Here is a 19,507-nt window from a genome sequence, read left to right on the forward strand (position 1 = left end):
TGGTGGAATTAAAGGCATGCCCCAACACGCTCGGTTTACATTGTCTCTTGTTAAATCTCCATTGATAAGCCCAGGCTCCAGAAGATAAGCTTGAAACCCTTGGTCACACAGATGCCTTGATTAAACTCAGTAAGTCACAGAAGAAAAAGACGAAAATTGCAGAAAGGGACTTGTGGAGCAGATTGGAGTGTGTAAAAGGTGATGGGGTCCCCAGATGCTGGACATCTGGAAGGTGGTTGAACACAAAGCCCTAGAAATTCCTCTAAACACCATGCAAAGCCACAGTGGTCCAGGAAGGGGCGGGTCTACGGACGGGGGCGGGGCTTGCGTGGTCTAGGGAGCCGAGGCAGTGTCAGCCAATTGGAGGCAAGGGGAGAGAAGCCACCAATGATAAACAGCTCTTATGGGTGAGTCTTCCAGCCGGACTCCAGTTGGGCGCACGCGCGTCGCTCTGGACTACGGGGTGCTGCTGAGCCAAGTGGGCGAAAGGGGCATCACCGCGCGCTGCGCGCCCGAGTCACGTGACCCAGAGGTGTCTGAGTTCCTCTGGAGTCAGGGGCGTTTCCTGTAGGCAAAGGTCATAGGGCCTTGGGGGATGTGTGTGTGTGTGTGTGTGTGTGTGTGTGTGTGTGTGTGTGTCTGTGTAGTGGAGTTGGAAGAGCATCCTACTACAATGTAACCTCGGCCGAAGGCCAAAGGTCAAGAGTCCGGTTGGGGAGGCGTGTCCTGGGCTGCGCTATCCGGTGGGGGTGTGGCCTTACGACTCCATGAAGCAAGCGTGGGGCGGGCCCTCCGCTGAGTCTTGCGATGAGGAGGGCGGGTATCCCTATGGATTTACTAACAAATAAGTAAGTAGGGACCACAACTCCGTTTCGACGCCGCTGCGATCGCCTTGATCTGCGCAGGCCTACTTTTAGATTGGAGGTGATGACGTCAGGGGGCGGAATTAGCCTCGCTAGGGGCGTGGCCTCAGCCCAGTTTAGATGCGTCTGTGGGCGTGGTGCGGCAGGTCGGGGGCGTGGCTCAGGATCGGGCGGACTATCCTGCTTCCGGATTAGATTATAGTGCTCAGGTTCTGGCTCTGCGCTTTCCTGCTTAGGTTCCGCCTCATGGAGACTCCTGCGGCCGCCGCACCTGCTGGGGGTTTCTTCCCCTCGTTCCTGCTCCTGGCGTTTGGGACACTGGTGGCTGCTGTACTGGGCACCGCTCACAGACTGGGGCTCTTCTATCAGCTGATGCACAAGGTGCTTAGGGCAGGAGGAGGGCTAAGGGTTAGGAGGAGGGGGCTGAAGGCGCGCCTCACAGATCATCCACTGTGCATGTGGGGAAAGCGAGTCCCGGCTAGTCCAGAGTGGTTGGGAGATTCTTTGCAGAGCTTTTTCCCTTTGCCAAACTGCGTATGGGCCCTGGACTTTGTATCTAGTACGAGATAATGGGCAAAGTGTCGCTCTTTGGACAGCACGCACTCCGCCTACCTTCATACCCAGCGGTCTGAGTCATTTTAACAGAGAAGGCTTTTTAAACAGTGGAATTGGTGGGCTGAAGGTAGGCAGGGGGGGGGGACTGGACTGTGAAACTAGGCTACACAAAAGGGTTCAGAGCTCTTCCGAGGGAGGGGCTTTCTTAACATGTCTCTTACTTAACCACCTTCACCGAGGTAGGTGCTATTATTTCTGTCCTTGTGTCCACAAGGGGAAACTGATCCACACAAAAGTTTAGTATTTGCTTTAGATGACAGGTTTGAGAAAAGCTGGCCCTAAAAGTCACACTCTAAACCATTTGTTCCATTGTGAGAAATTCTCGCTCCCTCCCCCCCCCTCCCCCCAGTCATTTTTCTTCTAGTGGAGCAGTGTCACTGACCTTGAGGTGTTGGAAGCTGTGAGGCTCCTGAGGCTTGGATGCTCAGGGCAGTCTGTGCCAGGAGGCACTTCCGTGCTAGGCATGTGGCTGCTGGCAGCCTCTCAGCTGGACACGAGCCTCATGAGCAGAGTGAGAGGGAGGTAGTAGGCTGGAATTAGCACTCCAGGTGCCAGGCCCTGCAGGGGTACCAGAAAGCAGGCATGAGGCCAAGCCGGGGGCCTTCTGCCTCTTGCCAAACTCCCCTGGGTTCTGTAGACCTGCCCTCCGTTCTTCCCCCTGACTGGCCGAGTACCTCTGGAGCAGGCGGTGTAGTCTGCCGAGCCGCTTAAGAACATAGGCCCTCTCTTAGCCTGCTACTTGGTAGGCTGGAAAAGATGATCACAGGTTCAAGCTCCTGCCTAGCCTGCACCAGGGGTTCAAAGCCATTCTGGGAGGCCTAGTGAGACCTTGTCTCAAAATAAAAAGTAGAAAGAGTAATGATACAGCTCAGTGCTAGAGTGCTTCTCTAACATGGTCTGTGTCTTGGGTTCACTCCCCACTGCTGCTGCAAAAAGAATGTGGGTTCTGTCGGACTCTATTACTTGGGCAAGTCTTGGTGTTCTTAGCTGCAGGAAAAAGAGAATGATAAGATTTGCTAAGACAGTGTACCCTTCCCTGAATATTGCGTGGTATGTCTCTGATCAGCATCTAAGTACCTCTGTCCTCCGACTCTGCTCCTGCCTGTTCTTGTACCTGCTCCTGGGCTAGCCTATGACTGTCTTGTTCCTCATCTCCCCCGGCCCAGGTGGACAAGACGAGCATCCGGCATGGTGGGGAGAGTGTGGCAGCTGTGCTCAGGGCCCACGGGGTACGGTTTGTCTTCACACTGGTCGGTGGGCACATTTCCCCACTGCTGGTGGCCTGTGAGAAGCTGGGCATCCGCGTGGTAGACACACGCCACGAGGTCACTGCTGTTTTTGCTGCCGATGCTGTGGCCCGCCTGACTGGTAAGTGAGGTATTTGGGGAGGGCTGGGGGCTGGCAGGTCAGTGACATGGGACCTGTGGATGAGAGGCGGGGTGGGCATAGGACGATGGCTGGGAGGGTGGCGTGGTTGTCATCAGCTCTGTCTTCCAGGGACAGTGGGTGTGGCAGCAGTGACAGCTGGTCCTGGCCTTACCAACACGGTGACGGCAGTGAAGAATGCTCAGGTGGCGCAGTCCCCGGTCCTGCTTCTGGGTGGGGCTGCCAGCACCCTGCTGCAGGTGCCTAGTCCTTAAGGGTGGGCAGGGTCCCCAGGAAAGCCTCCTGAGCTTACCTGATAACCATCCCACCCCTTCTCTGCCAGAAACGGGGAGCACTCCAGGCCATTGACCAGATGTCTCTGTTCAGGCCGCTCTGCAAGTTTTGCGCTTCTGTGCGAACGGTACGAGACATTGTACCTACCCTGAGGGCTGCAATGGCTGCTGCCCAGTCAGGCACCCCAGGTAGGTGGAGGAGGGAGCTGGACGGTGATAAGGCCCTGCGGGTCAGGGGTGTCTGCAGCGGGCACCGTAGGCTCAGAGTCTCCCTGTCCCTGCAGGTCCGGTGTTTGTGGAGTTGCCTCTTGACGTACTATATCCCTACTTCATGGTTGAGAAGGAGATGATACCAGCCAAGTTGCCCAAGGGTCTCCTGGGTCGAGTGGTCTTCTGGTGAGTACCGCCATCCCCATTACACGCCTCTTCTGTCTTCGCCTCTTTCTCCCCACATGCAACCCCTCCTGCTCTGACTCATTCATTGCCCACACATGACCTCGGAGGAGTGCGCACTATAAGCAGTGCGTGCGTAAAGGTCCTGAGGCGGGAGGGAACTTAGTAGGTTTGGGAAAGCAAGGCATGGCCTCTGTGACCAGAGAGAGGAGAGGGGCAGGCAGAGAGGTCGGGAGGTTTTCCTGTCGTCCCTTTTCTCCTCCTCTGACACTTCCTCATTCCTCAGCTTCTCTGTCTTCTCCCTTGGCTTGCTCTTGTCCCTCCCCTCCCAGATATTTAGTGGGCCAGATCTCTGTGCCAGATAGCAGGATAAGGCCTTGGGTGTCATCAGGGGACAAGACATTCAGGTTCCTGTGCTGGTGTGTGAGAATTGCTCTGAGGACCAGATCAAGCAAAAGTGATGTTGTTCTGTGGCCTTGCTGTGTGATTCACTCTGGCCCAGAACTCTGTGTGGTCCAGGCTGTTCAGGAACTTGGAAATCCTCTCTCGGCTTCCCGAATGCTGGGATAACAGATAGGTGCCCCGTGCCTGTCGGAAGTCTTGTTCTTAAGACTCTCTGGTCCCCGAGTCGTCTGGTCCTCTTCTCTTCATGCCCTCTCTCTCCCAGTGTCACTTGGAAGCCTGCCTCTTTTTCTGCCTCCCCTTTATGTATTTTTATTTTTATTGGCTTTCATGAGAATGGAGGTAGCTTTGTAGCCCAGGCTGGCTCACGGCTGGTGTCGGTCCTCTTGCCTCGGTATCTCTGGCGCTGGATTGTCTTTCCTTTGTAAGTCATGTCCCCGTGGCTTCCCACATTCATGGCCTCACCCTAACTCCCTGCAGCCTTGACTCTAACAGACGACACAGGCTTTGGCTCTGCTTCCCGCTGACACTCATGTGTCTGTCTTAAGTGAGATGGAGTGTTCCTTGAGGGCAAGGCCTGGGCAAGATTTCTTTTTGTGTCACGGGGCCTTAGAAACTCCAGGCCTGGGGCCCAGTGAGTAGGGAGACAGAGCGGCTGGCACTACAAGAAGTGACAGGCTAACATGAATACCTCCCACGGACAGAGCGTTTTGCAAAATCCTTCCCTTCCGGTGGTGCTGGAGATGGAAACTATGGCTTCACATACACTAGGCAAGGGCTTTACCACTGAGCCACACTCCCAAACCACAACATGCCTTATAACCTAAGAGGATAGCGACGGAAACTTTCCCGTGTTACAGAGGAGGAAGCTCAAAAACGGCAAAGGAACTGGCCCAGAGTTCCACAGCTGGGATGCCGTAGAGGCAGAGTCTAACCTGTAGCTAGAGTTTTCCTGCCTGGCCCACAGTCAGGACAAATCTCTCTCACCTACCAGTCCCACAGCCACTCAGACCCGACCAAGTAAACACAGAGACTTATATTGCTTACAAACTGTATGGCCATGGCAGGCTTCTTGCTAACTGTTCTTACAGCTTAAATTAATCCATTTCTATAAATCTATACCTTGCCACGTGGCTCGTGGCTTACCGGCATCTTCACATGCTGTTTCTCATCGTGGTGGCTGGCAGTGTCTCTCTGACTCAGCCTTCCACTTCCCAGCTTTATTCTCCTCCTTGTCCCGCCTATACTTCCTGCCTAGCCACTGGCCAATCAGTGATTTATTTATTGACCAATCAGAGCAACACATTTGCCATACAGAACTTCCCACAGCACTAACCCACAGCTCCAGTTTCTACACTGGCATTCTCTGCTTGTGTTACATGTCTGGGAGCTGTGTCAAATGAGGGTGGCTACCTGAAGGGACAGATAAGCAGCTGGTGACTCGGCCATTGAGTGTCCCTGGGTCATGGTTTATCCTCCCTGATTCCTTCCCTGGCCTCAGCCTCCAGAATCCTGTATTAACCTTGGTGACTGGTTCCTCCCTGTCCTCACAGGTATTTACAGAACTGCCTGGCCAACCTGTTTGTTGGGGCTTGGGAGCCTCGTCCTGAGGGACCCCTGCCCTTGGACATTCCCCAGGCGTCTCCCCAGCAGGTGAATCAACTCTCTTTCCTGGCCTAGGACTCCCACCTGGCAAGGCCTTGAAGATCTCTCTGGGCCAGTGCTGGGGCCTTAATCTCGTGGGCTGGCAGGGACCCCAAGATGGCCGTTTAAATTTTTGAAAAGTGTATGTGTGTTTGTGTGTTGCGTGTGGACCGCTACTTGCATGTGGAGGTCAGGGTACAACTTTGTGGAGTTGATTCTCTCCTTCTGCCTCTACATGAGTTCTGGGGACTCAACTTAGGCTTTCCAGGCAAGTGTTATGACCTGCTAGCTGTCTTGCCTAGACTGTGGGATGGCCCTTTGATCTCTTCTTGTCACCCCAGGTCCAACGCTGTGTGGAGATCCTGAGCCGGGCCAAGAGACCCCTGCTTGTGCTGGGGAGCCAGGCCCTGCTGCCCCCGACCCCTGCCAACAAGCTTAGGTGAGGAGTTCCTACCCTGTCTTAGAGTCATGGTCTTGGTCCCTGGTGTTCCAGTGGCCTTGGTCATGCTGATCTCTACTTTACTTGGACCCCCCCCCCCCCCCACAGGGCTGCTGTGGAGTCCCTGGGTGTCCCCTGCTTCTTGGGGGGGATGTCTCGGGGGTTGCTGGGCCGCAACCACCCTCTCCACATCCGGCAGAACCGCAGTGCAGCCCTGAAGAAAGCAGATGTTGTTGTCCTGGCAGGTAGGCTCAGCCTCCTATTCTGCCCTGGGTCCCCGACCTTGCCCATCCTCATCTCTTGCATCCTTCCTTAGCGATCCCTCATACTTCTTCCTCTGCAGCCACCCCTTCCCTTCCAAAGGCCATAGAGCAAGCCTGAATACACAGGCCAGCAAACTCACCCCAGACTACAGCTTTGTGGTGTGACCTGGCTTCCCCCAGAGGAAGCATACGCACCCTGTGGACACTTGCTGTGTCTTACACACATTTTTACACAAACAATTTTGTATTCCATCAGTCACATGACAGGCACACCCCGTCAGCTCTTGTTCTGTACAGCTATGTACTGCTTAACCTACAGAGTGCATTCTGGGAAATGTGTCACTAAGTGGTTTTCTTGTGTGGATTTTGAGTGTGAGTGCACAAGCCAGTGGGTAGCTGGGAACCTGCTGAGTCATGTCATTCACAAGACCACAGTCGTGTGTATAAACTGTCACTGACTGGAACGTTGATAGGCTGTACAGGACTGTAATGGCACCCCATATTCAGTGGCTTATGACAAGTTCATGATTGCTTACGTCTCACCAGAAGGTTCGGTAGGAATTCTCTGTTTGGCTGGGCTCATACATGAGCCAAGGGGTGGTGAGGGGTGGGAGGTCTTTTCAGTGGCTAATCTAGGTATGTCTCAGGTTGGGTAACTGAGTCCCCTCTTGTGCCCCTCACACTACTCCTCAAGGTTCCTCCCAGGAGACCAGCCTGCTTGGGTCACGTGCTTCTTTTTTTCTTTTTCTCCCTTTGTGGTGTTGAGGCTAGAATCCAGGGCCTTGCACATGCTAAGTGAGTATTCTGCTACTGAGCCACATAAATGCCAGCCCTCATGACCTCTTGAACCCTTGTCTCAGTGTGGCACATTGTTGCTTTAGCCATGGTTTCTTGATCAAGAGGCCTGCCCAGAATCAAGAACGGCAAAGTCATGCTGCCTAGATGGCTTAGTGGGTAGAAGTGCTTGTTGCTGAGCCTGACAGACTGAGTTTGATCCCTGGAACCCACATAGCGGGAGGAGAAAACAGACCCTGCAAGTCGTCTTTTGTCATGGTGCATGCGACCCCGTCCTCCCAATAAATGTAGACAGCTGTAAGGTCCCTGCCAGCGGCACAGATGTAGGGACAGTAAAGAATAGGGACTGTTGTACACTCAGTGTGCCACAGTGGATCAGGAGTGAGGTCGTGCCCACTGACGCCCTGCCTGTCACCCCAGGAGCTGTGTGTGATTTCCGCCTGTCTTATGGTCGTGTCCTCAACCGCAAGAGCAAAGTCATCATTGTCAATCGGAACCGGGATGATATGTTGCTCAACTCGGACATCTTCTGGAAGCCCCAGGAGGCTGTGCAGGGTGAGCATACCCCAAGAGCCTCCACCATGTGCATGGTCTCTTTCCATCCTGTCTCTGTTGCAGCTAGCTTGAGCTGAGTGTCAGGTCCGGACCCTGCACCAGGGGACATGTGGGCAACCTGAGACATGTTTTGGCTTGCAGACTGATGGGTGCTTCTGAAAGAGCAGAGGGAGGGTGGGTGCAGAGGAGGGTGGGTGCAGAGGGAGGGTGGGTGCAGAGGAGGGTGGGTGCTTCTGAAGGAGCAGAGGGAATGTGGGTGCAGAGGAAGGGTGGATGCAGAGGGAGGGAGGGTGGGTGCAGAGGGAGGTTTGGGATTTTGCATGCGATCAACTCCTGAGTGTGGCCTGTTGCTTTCAGCTGGACCATGGCCCCTGAGCCTCTCTGTTAGTCTAACCCTCCTGATTTTTGCCCCCTTTCCATGCCATACTCTGCCCACTGTTCTAAGGACATAGACACTCTTGTAGCAACAGGATCCTTTGGATTTAGCCAGAGAATCTGTGCCACCCTGTGTGTTGGGGAAGGTCCCTCCCAGAAGTTGGTGGGCAGCAGGCGGAAGTGGGCAGGGAGGGGATGATAAAAGGAGCTGGACAATCTGGGGATGATGCTGTATGCCTGTGATTCCAGCTTTTGGTGGGAGGGAGGTGAGGGAACAGAGACCAGAAGATTACCTATTTGAGGCCTGTGTAACTTATTTAGCAAGATCTATCTCAAAATAGAAGAACCTGAGCGTCACCTGTGGTAGTGCACACTTGGGTTTTGTTTGTTTGGAAACAGGGTCTACTGTGTGGCTCTGGCTATCTTGGAACTCACTATGTACATCAGGCTGGTCTTGAACTCAGAGAGATGTGCCTGCCTCTGTCTGCCCAGTGCAAAGATTAAAAGAGCGTGCCGCCACACCCGGGGATGGTGGTACACACTTGTAATCCCAATATTGAAGCAGGAGAACCATTGAGAGTTTGAGCCAAATCGTTGTTGAACAGTGAGTTTAAGGCTAGCCTAGACTACAGTGTGAGATCCTGCCTACAAAAAAAAAAAAAAAAAAAATCCTGGGTGGGTGGTAAGTTTGGTGACACAGGTCTTTCAATCCTACCACTGAGGAGGCAGAAGCAGGTAGATTTCTGAGTTCAAGGCCAGCCTGTTCTGCATAGAGAGTTCCAGGCTGGCTAGTGCTGCATAGTTAGATCCTGTCTCAAAACACAAAGCAAAACAAAACAAACAAAAAAATAAAAAACTACCACCAAAATAGGGGTGACAAGCGGTTAAGAAGGTAAAGGCACTTACTGCCAACCTAATAACCTGAATTTGAGCCCCAGAACCCACACAGTGGAAGAACTTCCACACTCTCAATGTTGCTCACCCCACCCCCCAATATACATAATAAACAGTAAGTAAGTAAATGTAATACTTTTTTTTTTAAGTGCTGGAGTGTTTACCTGGGATGCTCGAGACCCTGGGTTTGGTGCCTGGTACGGCAAATTTAACAGGCTGGGAGAGAGCAGGGAAAATTAAATGACCATTATATGGGGACAGACTAGGTGAGAAGCCACACCTCTGAATGTGTATCTGCTCATTTTCTCAAGAGGGATGGTGAGAAAGCAAGCCATCACCATGAGTGCCCATGTGCTTGGGCCGGAAAGACTTCCTTGGTGGGTGACCTATTTTGGAGGCAGAATTGACAGGACTTGATACCTCTGGGTTCTGAGGGGCAGGAAGGTACTGAGGCCAGTTTAGGTTTGCAGCTTCCCCACACCTCATTCCCAGTCTTGCCTTCCATCTTGCAAAGACACCCTCACTAGTTCTCCAGGGCTCTTGGAAGGTCTTCCTCGGCCTTGTCCTAAGAGTGCCTCTGGCCCACTTTCCTGTTTTCCTCACAGATGCTGCTGCTGGCCTCTTGTTATATTTGGGCCTCTGGTGCTCAAAGGGCAGGGGGAAGCTGCCACCCTGCAGCTGGCCCTACAGCTGTGCTTTCTTCCTTTCCTAGGAGACGTGGGTTCCTTTATGCTCAAGCTGGCGGAAGGTCTTCAGGGCCAGATGTGGGCCTCAGATTGGGTTGAGGAGCTTCGGAAAGCCGACCAGCAGAAGGAGCAGACCTATCGGTCAGTCTGGGTGGAGTGGATATGTTAAGGAGGGGAGGGGGCCGTTGCCAGACAGCCCTGCTGACCTCCACTGCCCTGTTGCAGGGACAAGGCTGTGATGCCCGTATCTCAGCACCTGAACCCAGTGCAGGTGTTACAGCAGGTGGAGGAAACCCTGCCTGACAATGCGCTTCTCGTGGTTGATGGTGGCGACTTTGTGGCCACTGCCGCCTACTTGGTTCAGCCCCGAGGGCCCCTGCGGTGGCTCGATCCTGGTAAGGAAAGGCCCATACCTGGGGCAGCTTGCACGCCATGGACCCTTCACAGCAGTCTGCTCTTACCTTCCTAGGAGCCTTTGGGACTCTGGGAGTTGGTGCAGGTTTTGCCCTTGGGGCTAAGCTGTGTCAGCCGGATGCCGAGGTGAGGCATTGGATGTGGGAGACTAGCTGCTTTCTGGGCTGTGAACCACCCTAACTGCCCCGGGTCCCCCCTACCAGGTCTGGTGCCTGTTTGGGGATGGAGCCTTTGGCTACAGCCTCATCGAGTTTGACACGTTCGTCAGACACAAGGTGACCGGGATACCCTGCGGGGAGTTTATGCCCAGAGTTCTGGGATATGTCGGGGGGGGGGGGGGGGGGGTGTGCTTCCTCAGTGGGCCATAGGCCCTGTCTTGTGGCTGGACAGACCTTTGGACTGATGACTCTTGCCTGGTCTTTTTTTTTCTACAGATACCAGTGATGGCCTTGATAGGGAATGATGCAGGTTGGACCCAGATTTCTCGGGAACAGGTGCCCAGGTTGGGCAGTGATGTGGCCTGCAGCCTGGCTTACACTGGTGAGGGACCAGGGTATTTTAGGCCTACGTGGGCTTCTGTTATTCTCCTGGCGGGCCCTCTGTTACTGTCTGACTTCCTTCCTTTTAGATTATCACAAGGCAGCCATAGGCCTGGGGGCCCAGGGATTGATGCTCTCACGGGACAACGAGGATCAAGTGGTCAAGGTACTCCGTGAAGGACAGCAGCTTTGCCGGGAGGGCCACCCAGTCGTGGTCAACATCCTGATCGGGAGGACAGATTTCAGAGACGGCTCCATTTCTGTATAGGGCCTATGTATGGGTTAGTGTGCTTGCCTCTCTGTACCTGGACTATGCCCGGCCTATCTAGAGTTTTCATCCTTGCCTGCTCTGAGCTTTTCTCACAAGGTCCAAAAATTCTACAGTCCTCCAAGTGGGTAATGGAGGGATCAAAGCTCCAAGAGGCACCTTGATGGCCCTGAGTAGCAGCTTTTTCCACAGGCCCAGCCATACACCTCTCTCCCTTTTATAGACTGAATAAAGCACTTGGCTACGTGAGCTCAAGGACTCAGTCACATAACATGTGTATACTGGTTTATTTATTGTCCACAAAGATGGAAGTAGTGGAAAGAAGTGGGAGACTGGAAGGGGACCTAATTCTCCCACTTGATCACTGGGGGTTTGGGGTACCTAGGGATGGCAAATACTATCCCCACTCCAGACAGGCCAGTGCACACGAGTCCTCACACAGACACACACATGCATGGAGGCAATAAATATTTTCCGTACCAAAGTGCCCCCAGCCTGGTACCTCAGGTGGGGTCCCTCCGAAGGGGAGGGCTAAGTGCTCAGTTTTTCAGGGGTTTCAGGAAAGGGCTGCTGGGGAAAGGAAGGGTCAGACTGTGTCTCCATCTGCTGGTTGGAGGTTCACCTTGGGGGGTCTTGCCTAGAAGAGCTGGGGGAAATCAGCTGTTTTGCTATAGGTCCAAGCCGTCCCTTCACAGATGGAGGCCAAACCTGGGGCTGTGTCCCTTAAAAAGAACCTCCTGATTGTCCTTAGATACTTCAGGGGAGGGAGAGACAGAGTGTAGTGCTCAATGCTAATACTGGTTTGGTTGGAAGCAGCAAGAGGGTTGACTAGGGATGTCAACACCCCAGGGTGATGCTCACAGTAATTGGTATTCCCCTACAAAGGGGAGGCAAGAGAGGCCAGTCTAGCAAGCAGAACTGTCTCCGGCAGCAAGAGGAGCCCTGGTGCTCAGGAGAGGGCCATGGCATCAGTGCTTAAAATGCCAAGAGCCTGGTCATTGCAACTAGGGCCCAAACAATGGCACTAGAAGCTGGGAATGATTCTTAGCACAGGAGGCTGGTCCCTTGGCAACTCCCTAGCAACCAGGAGCTCAGCCTGAGCTACTCGGGTCAGGTCCTTTTAGGTCATCAAGGCACTGCTTTAGTAACTGGGAATCCAGTCACCAGTAACCAGAACCTGGTCCTTAGCAACCAGGAAGCAATTCCTTATCAACCAGAGTCCAGCACCTGCTTCAAGGGCTCAGAGGCACACATTGATCTGCTTGGAGAGTTCTCTCTCCAGATCCAGGATGAGAGCATCAAAGTCTTTGAGATTCAGGTGTGGGTTGAAGGGTGCATCAAACTCATCTTCGAAGTCAGTAGTGCCCCTCTGCTCTCCGGTCTCCTCCTCATCTTCCTCGCTGTCGCTGCCTGTCACGTGGTCATAGTCAGGCCCGGACAGGAAGTCCCGCCCACGCGGTAGTAAGTCTCTTCCACACACGCTCCAGTCGCCAGCATAGCGGTTGCTTGGGGGACTTTCAGGGCCCCCGCGACCTCGGGGCCGAGTCACCACTTCGGGGCCCACCAGTGGCAAGTGCAGCGGCGGCTGTCGTTTGGGCCGCAAATAAGGTGCGACGTCCGGGGCCTCTGGGGGCCGGCGGGTATCTGCGGGGTTCACAGGGAGGGTTATGAGATGGGATGCACGGAAGTGGCATCTAGGTCCCTGATTGGCCTTCTGAGAGACAAGCTTACAAGTTTAACCCCCCAGGGGAGAGGGGAGTGGCCTTCCATAGATTCCAGCCCATGATTGGCTAGTAGGGAAGCATCATGTCAGGGAGGCGGCTAGGGATGGGCGACGTTCACCTGGCCAAGACTGTAGCAGGTAATGCAGGACTTCGATGTGGCGCTTGAAGTCCACGGCACTGGTGACGCCTGGGCCTGAGCTACGGAGCCGCGGCCGAGCGGGTGTCTGCCTCGCTGGCAGCAGCACAGGTCCAAAGCACACTGCCAAGTTCTGCGGGGTCATGCGGTTGTGGGTGTGGAAGGAGGAAACGAGACGCAGGTGGTCCAGGAGAAGCGTCAGCGTGGCCTGTGGAGAGGGTTGCCAGGGTGGCACAAGGCGGGTAAACCTGAGCCTGTTGCACTTGCGGGACACTTAGGGGTGGCTTAGAGTGGAGAAACTTCGGTTCAAGTTCTCATAGCCATGGGGAGGTGTTAGTATTTAGGAATGTATTTTGCGAAGTTCAGATTAAGGCCAAGGGCAATTTACCTTTGGAATGGAGGGGCTTGAACTCCAACCCACTCCGTGTTAGGCAATATTAGCATGACTTTTATTTTATAGATGCACAGAAGCACCGTTTCAAGGACTTTTTCCAAGATCCCACAGCCAGGAATTTGCCTTGCGTCAGGTTGGCAGACCTGTTTGCTCAGTTTGCCACACAGCCCAGGCTGCCTTGGAACTAGCTATGTAGCTTAGGCTGGTCTCCAACTTGAAATCCTCTTGCCTTTGACTCTTGAGTGCCAGGAGTAGAGAGGCATGTAACACTATGCCTGCCTAGAGTGTGCGTTTTGGACAAATCTTGGCTGTTTGACCTTGGGCAAATCACTAAACTGAGCCTTGATTTCCTAATTCAGGAACTGACAGAGGAGTAACATGTACTTTGTTGAGATGTGATGATCCCATATGATCATTACATCTCAGCATGGTTAAAACACTTCACTGGCATCAACTGCTCTATGTCCCAATGTTCCCAGCCAGGCAACTCACTCTTTCCACGTCTGGCAGGCAGCTGAGGAGCCCTCTGGTGCCCTCAGGACCCAGGGAAGCCCTGCTTGGGTGTCCTTGGGCCATGGCCTCTAGCACCACCCGATAGAGGGGCTGGGTGATGAGTGGAGTAGGCAGTTCCCGAAGATAATCCTTGAGGATGCCTGTGGACAGAGGGTCCCCTCTGGTTAAGGCACCCTGACTTCTGAAGCCAGAGGGGTCACTGGGCTGACAGTAGTAGTGGGAAGAGAGCAGGTGTAAGAAATGACAGCAAGATGAGACAGGAGGGGGGTTTCATTGCGGCCTCCGGGCTGGCCTGGAGGTTAGGAGTTGGAGGGACTGAGCAGGCCGGGGAGAGGGGCTATGCTGACCTGTGATGACATTGATATCAGGGTACACGTCTTCAGAGAGGCACACAGCTGCACTGTCCTGCTCAAAGGCGTCGCGAAGCTCTTTCTTCACTGCTGCCGAGCCACACAGACGGTACAGCCCCACCACCTGCGGATACGGACAGAGAAAGGATGTCTGCCTGCAGCCACAGGCAAGGACTGCTGGGTTGGGGCTGGATGTCTGGACAGGGTGACAGTGGCTGTTTTGGCCTAGGAGGGTGGGGCCATCCACATGCATCTTCATTGGCTGCCTCCCCAGCTGCTACAACAACTGTCACAAGTGCCCCTGAGCCAGGACGACTAGTTCAGCACTCTGAGGCCAAGGCAGGAGGATCACCTGGGCTATAGCTACAGAGTGTGCTCAAGGCCAGCCTGGGCTACTTGGCAAAACCATGTCTCCAAAAGTAAAAAGGTGGCTGGGCATATAGCTCAACGGTAAAGTGCTTGCCGAGCATGATTGAGGTCCTAAGTTCAATCCCCCAGCACCAGGGGAAAAAAAAAAAGACCCAGACACACGCCTAGCTTTGTAAATCCCTGTTTGGACCACTTCCTCTGACCTCACAATTCTCATCTTCCAGGAAGCCTTCTTTGACTAATTCAAGCAAGTCAGGGCCTGCTTTAAGTTGTCCCAGACCCCCTTCCCTTTCAGTTTTTTTTTTTTTTTTTTTAAAGAAAGAGTCTCACTGTGTTGCTCAGCTGCTCAGCTGCCCTTGGATTCTCCACCTTGGCTTAGCATTTCTAGTGCTGGGGCGTGTGCCACACCATGCTAGGCTACCTCCTTTCTTAACTCCCCTCCCAGCTACAGTTGGACATTTGTGAACTGTCAATCATCCCTCTCACTCCTGGAGACTGAGCGCCATCAGGGCTGAGATCTTGTAATAAAATGGACAAATGATCCGTGGGTCCTGGTGCCATGAGGGAGGATTTCTTTTCCCTTAGGCGAGTGTTGGATCCCAGAACAGCTCAGGTTGGTGACGGGGTTCCAGGGAGTATGTCTAAGGTAGCAGGATTGGGTACAAGGGCTCACCCGCAGCCCTCGGCATTCGATCTGCCCCACACACTTTCGGATGATAAGAGGCACTTGGCCTGGGGACTGTTCACGTTCTACCAGTAGCTGCAGGGGGAGCCCGAAGACACGGGGCTCCACTGTGGCAGGGGTTTCTTGCTGTTCCGACAGTGTTAGCTTGGCATAAAGAAGTCCCTGGGGTTCCAGACGAACGGCCAGTTGTTGGGCCTGGCACCCTAAAGATGCAAGAAGGATTGAGCCAGTTCCGTCTCAAAGGTTCTTGTGTCCTGGCTCCTTTATCTAGGACACCCCTCACTGATGGAGCCCAACCCCCATGGGTGCTGTGGGAGAAAAGGACTCCCTGAGCTGGGTCTTGTGTCTTGCTTTTCCTTCCTGGAAGTCCCAAGTCTTACCTCGAAAGACGGTTGGCAGTAACACAGTGCCCTGGGCGCAGGGCCGGTGCCGCCTCACACCAGGGTCCCATGCAAGTACCAGGGCCCGCAGGAGCCGAGCAGCCTCCAGCTCCAAGTGGAAGGTGTGGTCCAGCCTCAGGAAGTCTGGTCCACCTCGAAGTGGTCCTGTGCGGGCCCGAGCTACCCCATCCACTTGAAGAAGACAGCAGAGATCTCGAGGAGTGGCCCCCGGAGTTGGCCGCAGACCCCCTAACCCATACAGGTGCAGGCTGAGACGCCCCCAGAGTGCAGCCGGAGGCGCCCGAGCTGACGGGCCCACCTCATATGGCCGGAAGGCAGTGGGTGATGGTGGTCCCCCAGGCCGCTCCGGCGAATCACCATCACTGAGGTACCCACCCCTTGGGCTCCTAGTGCCTCCGGCCACTGATGCCTGCCCAGGAGTCCCCACGCTGCTGTCCAGGTGGTAGCGGCTGATGACAGAGCCTGCTGGGGCGGTCCTCTCTCGTTCCCGGCCAGTGCGGGTACCTCTCAGGCTCAGGCGACGCCGCAGCTCTGGCAGCTTCTTCATCTTCATAGAGAGGCGCCTGGCAGGACCTGGGGACTTGGTACGGGAGGTTTTGGTAGTGGGGCTGGTAGGGACTGCGCCTGTAGAGAGAGCAAATCTCAGAGGCCAGGGCCTGGGTGGGGGATGCTTGTGGTCCCTAGGGGGCTGGGTATAAGGCTTGTACATGCTTGCAGGTGGGAATGTGAGTACAACACTTTGCACCTACCTTGGATGACTGAGCCTTCTGGATCAGAGGAGGCTGGCTTTGATCCCGAGGGCTCAGGTGCTGGTGGTCTGGGGTCTTCTTCAGGGATGGGATTGTACCAAATCTCACCAGCAGGCTCCCCACTGCTAGGAGTCCCAGGCCCCAAAGATATCTCCTCTGGTGGCTTGGCCCCACCTAGCACCCACCGGCGGCTGCTGGGCTCCAGGCTTTGCAGGTAGGCTCCCCGAGCTGGGTTCCGAGGCGCCTCGGGGCTGGGAGGACCCTCTGATCCAGCCTGGGACTCTTCAAGGATCTGAGGCGCTGGTTCTGGGGGGCTGGGCTCTGAGCGCTGGGCTGGGCGGCCTGGTGGAAAATGAAGGGAGTAAGACCCAACTCTCAAGTCTGGCCCACCGCAGCCGTCCAGCTAGTTGGCTTCGGCCCTCACTTCCACAGCTGACTGACAGCAATCCATTCCGGAGCCTAAGTCACTGCCCACCCTGGGACCTTCTGTTTTGTTTGGTCCTGGCAACTAGTCAGTACCTTCTCAGTCTCTAGTCTGGAGGTCCCCTGTCCCCAGCCCCTAGCATTCCAAGGGGGAAACTATAACCAGCCCCGAGTTAAGATCAGATATTCTTGGGACCTCAGGTCATTTTTGCCGTGTCTCTCTTCTCCAGACCTCCCATGAATCCTGGTGTGGAGTCTGATGCCTGTCATTCTCACTGAGTGGCCTTGAGCAAGTCATTTTCCCGAGGCTCCATGTCCTGTTTATGAGAAGATTGTGTGTCCCCGCGCCCCCCGCCCCCCAAGGCTTGATTAAGGGAGCTCAGTGTGAGCAGCAGTTTTATAAACAATAGGGTTTGCAGCCCAGCTCACTGCCCCAGTAGATGCTGCGGGATTGAAGGCAGGACAGGAAATATAGGAGTGCTGGTTTCTTTTTCATTCAGCCCCCTCTGCCACTTTCCAAATTCTGCCTCAAGGTCCTCCCGGACCTTGCTCCTCAGCCCAGGCCAGATTTCTATACTCAGTGCCCCATACACCCCCCACCCCACCCCCCACCCCCGTCTTGGCTCCTTTCTCTCCCTGACATCATGGTTGATTTCCTGTGTGTGTTTATATGTGGGTACCCGGGTCCTTTCTCTGGCCCTGGGAACCTTGGGACTCATTGGGAAAGGCCAGGGAGGAGGGGTCAGGCCCATGGTGTGGTGGCCTCCCTCTTTTCCCTGGTTCCTTCCCAGGCCCCCTACCCCATACACTCATTTCACTAAGGTCCTGTCTTGCCGTCTGTAGACCCCCAGATTTAAGCTCCTCCTATTTCCACCCTCTAGCACTCTGCTCTAGGTCTCTGTCATCAGTAGTACAGTCCAAAGTATTGTTTACAGGACAAATCACCCAACAGCCATGTGCCTCAGTTTCCCTATCTGGATAAAGAGGACAGTTTCTTGGAGCTGCCCACGGTAGGTGAGGCTGCGATGATGGCACGGAGGTGGGGAAAGCGGCATGAGTAGCTATAACCCCGCAGTACCTTTCTCGGATACAGGAGTGCGTCCCCCATCTCTCATCCTCCAGAGCTCCCGGTGCCCACCGCCTGCCCGGGCAGTGTCCGTGCGGCACTGCGGGTCCTTCGGCCACCCTCCAGGCGCCCCGTCGAGGCCCCATTTCCTGTCAGGGGCGAGGCCCCACTGCAGGGCCTCGCAAGGAACCCGCGGGGCTGGCATCCCAGGCCAGCCGCACATAACGGTCTGCGGCCCCCCGCCTTGCAAAGATCTGGCCCATGTTCCTCTGCAGCAGGGCTCGGTCCCGGCTTACCCTCCAGGTTCTGCTGCGTATTCTACCGGGGATCTGGGGATCCCAGGCCGGGCGGGGCTCCCATCTCCTCCCCCGTCGCGAGCCCCCGCACTCACCGCGCTCCTTCGCATCTGACTTTTTCCGGGGAAGTTTCTCCCGGCCCCGCAGGCGGGAGAAGGTCTTCCTGAGCAGCGGCTCGGCCATGCTGGGGCCGCGGCCCGGCCGAGTGCGCGCCCCGGGGCTGCGGCTGCCCGCCCCGCCCGGCCCGGCCTGCCCGCCCCCCGGCCCGCGCCAGCAGGAAGCGCATTCCGGGAATGCTTGGCCTTAACTTTTTTTTTTTTTTTCTTTTCCCTTCCCGCGGCCCGAGCAGGCGATGCTGGGAGATGTAGTCGCCTGGGGCCGGGAAGGGACAGGACGGGGTGCTGGCCCCTCTTCACCTACAAATGTCATAGCATAGACTGGGCCTTCTTAACCATCCCCCTGTATGATGGCATGCAGCAAATTCTGTCCGGTCTCCAAAAACGCATCCAAAGTACATATAATCCCACGTCTTTCGTCCCGTACATCGAGCCCCCACATCACTCACGACCTCACCCATGAATCTTCTTTGGTCACCCCAATGCCATACCTTGCCCCTCCCACCCGACCCAATTCTCTCACTGCTCAACTCTAATTACTACTGCTGTTTCACAAGCCATCCTCAAATTTAGTGGTGTCAGATAGCCGTGATGCTCATCACCATTGCCCCGGGTCAGGAATATGGACCTGGCAGAGCTGATGTTGTTCGCTTTCTAATGTCTACTTAGTCGAGAACACAGCAAGGGTAGGGATGTCTCAAAAATAAGAGGAAATGGTGTAGGATCATCTGGAGGCGCAGGCAATCAAACGCTGTTTTATTTTTTTAATTAATAACGAAATACCCGAGGCTGGACAACTTTATAAAGTAGATTGAGTTCATGGCTCTGATGTCCAGTGCATAGTGCTAGCATAGTCTTGGCTCTGATGACATCCTCAAAGCTGACGATGTCATAGCAGCGCATTTTGAGATATGAAGAGAGAGAAATTCTGGATTTGGGCTCATTCTTACAACAGCTTAATTTTCAAGAAGATTTTACTTTTTATGTATGCGTATACGTGTGCCTTTGTGTGTATATGTACATGTGTATGTCAGATGGGTCTGGGTGCCCACAGAGGCCCTGGGAATCTGATTCCTCTGGAGTTTGAGTTAAGAGCAATTGTGAACCACCTGACATGTGGGTGCTGGGAACACAACCTGGATCTTCTTGAAGAGCAACAAGCACTTTTAACAGCTTGAGCGATCTCTTTAGCCCCACAAATTAACTTTTGCAAGAACTAATTCAGTCCCAGGACTATCTTCTGAAGGCAAACTCCCTATGACGTAGGCTGTCTTAGCTACGTCCAGCCTATTAACAGTACCACAAGGAGGACCAGACTTCCAGCACATGGACTGTGGCACAAACCGTATCTAAAGCTCAGGTCTTACAGCTGGTGCCCGTCACCAGCTGGATCTCCACTGGGATAGTGGACTAAGTGCCCATTGTGGGCCTCTCCATGTGTCCTTGGCTTCCCCCAGTTAGGCAGCTTTGGGGTAACTGGAT

At 54.6% G+C, this 19,507-nt stretch overlaps 2 protein-coding genes across 4 annotated transcripts; one reads left to right on the plus strand and one right to left on the minus strand.

Annotated features, from left to right (window-relative positions):
- Positions 1 to 473: 473 nt before the first annotated feature.
- On the plus strand, positions 474 to 11,074 carry Ilvbl (ilvB acetolactate synthase like). Of its 3 annotated transcripts, none has more exons than XM_059251880.1 (16): positions 474 to 577; positions 1,100 to 1,244; positions 2,645 to 2,846; positions 2,976 to 3,103; positions 3,187 to 3,325; positions 3,421 to 3,532; positions 5,485 to 5,584; positions 5,917 to 6,014; positions 6,123 to 6,259; positions 7,493 to 7,627; positions 9,609 to 9,723; positions 9,808 to 9,977; positions 10,052 to 10,122; positions 10,200 to 10,271; positions 10,431 to 10,536; positions 10,625 to 11,074. In XM_059251880.1, the coding sequence occupies exons 2-16, from the start codon at positions 1,110 to 1,112 to the stop codon at positions 10,801 to 10,803; spliced, it is 1,899 nt and encodes a 632-aa protein (XP_059107863.1). In that variant the 5' UTR covers positions 474 to 577; positions 1,100 to 1,109; the 3' UTR covers positions 10,804 to 11,074. The 3 variants fall into 3 exon arrangements, with proteins under 3 accessions (XP_059107863.1, XP_059107864.1, XP_059107862.1); XM_059251881.1 differs by lacking the exon at positions 474 to 577 and adding an exon at positions 624 to 698; XM_059251879.1 differs by lacking the exon at positions 474 to 577 and having other exon boundaries at positions 1,001 to 1,244.
- Positions 11,074 to 18,134, minus strand: Syde1 (synapse defective Rho GTPase homolog 1). The gene is made up of 8 exons (XM_059251878.1): positions 18,005 to 18,134; positions 16,125 to 16,466; positions 15,355 to 15,999; positions 14,963 to 15,177; positions 13,918 to 14,044; positions 13,550 to 13,710; positions 12,646 to 12,871; positions 11,074 to 12,447 (listed from the first exon to the last, which is right to left on the minus strand). Exons 1-8 carry the CDS (start codon positions 18,090 to 18,092, stop codon positions 12,044 to 12,046), a joined length of 2,208 nt encoding a protein of 735 aa, XP_059107861.1. The 5' UTR covers positions 18,093 to 18,134; the 3' UTR covers positions 11,074 to 12,043.
- Positions 18,135 to 19,507: the final 1,373 nt, after the last annotated feature.

This window comes from Peromyscus eremicus, unplaced genomic scaffold (assembly GCF_949786415.1).
Source record: "Peromyscus eremicus unplaced genomic scaffold, PerEre_H2_v1 PerEre#2#chr22_unloc_1, whole genome shotgun sequence".
Lineage (NCBI taxonomy): Eukaryota > Metazoa > Chordata > Mammalia > Rodentia > Cricetidae > Peromyscus > Peromyscus eremicus.

Bases quoted from the DNA above. Each gene is read 5' to 3' on its own strand.
- Ilvbl (XM_059251880.1), top strand. From the start codon at position 1,110: ATGGAGACTCCTGCGGCCGCCGCACCTGCTGGGGGTTTCTTCCCCTCG. The intron at 1,245-2,644 runs GTGCTTAGGGCA...CCCCCGGCCCAG, and splicing joins TCTATCAGCTGATGCACAAG to GTGGACAAGACGAGCATCCG. The intron at 6,260-7,492 runs GTAGGCTCAGCC...CTGTCACCCCAG, and splicing joins AGATGTTGTTGTCCTGGCAG to GAGCTGTGTGTGATTTCCGC.
- Syde1 (XM_059251878.1), bottom strand. From the start codon at position 18,092: ATGGCCGAGCCGCTGCTCAGGAAGACCTTCTCCCGCCTGCGGGGCCGG. The intron at 16,000-16,124 runs GTAGGTGCAAAG...CTCTCTCTACAG, and splicing joins AGAAGGCTCAGTCATCCAAG to GCGCAGTCCCTACCAGCCCC. The intron at 15,178-15,354 runs GTAAGACTTGGG...TTGCATCTTTAG, and splicing joins ACTGCCAACCGTCTTTCGAG to GGTGCCAGGCCCAACAACTG.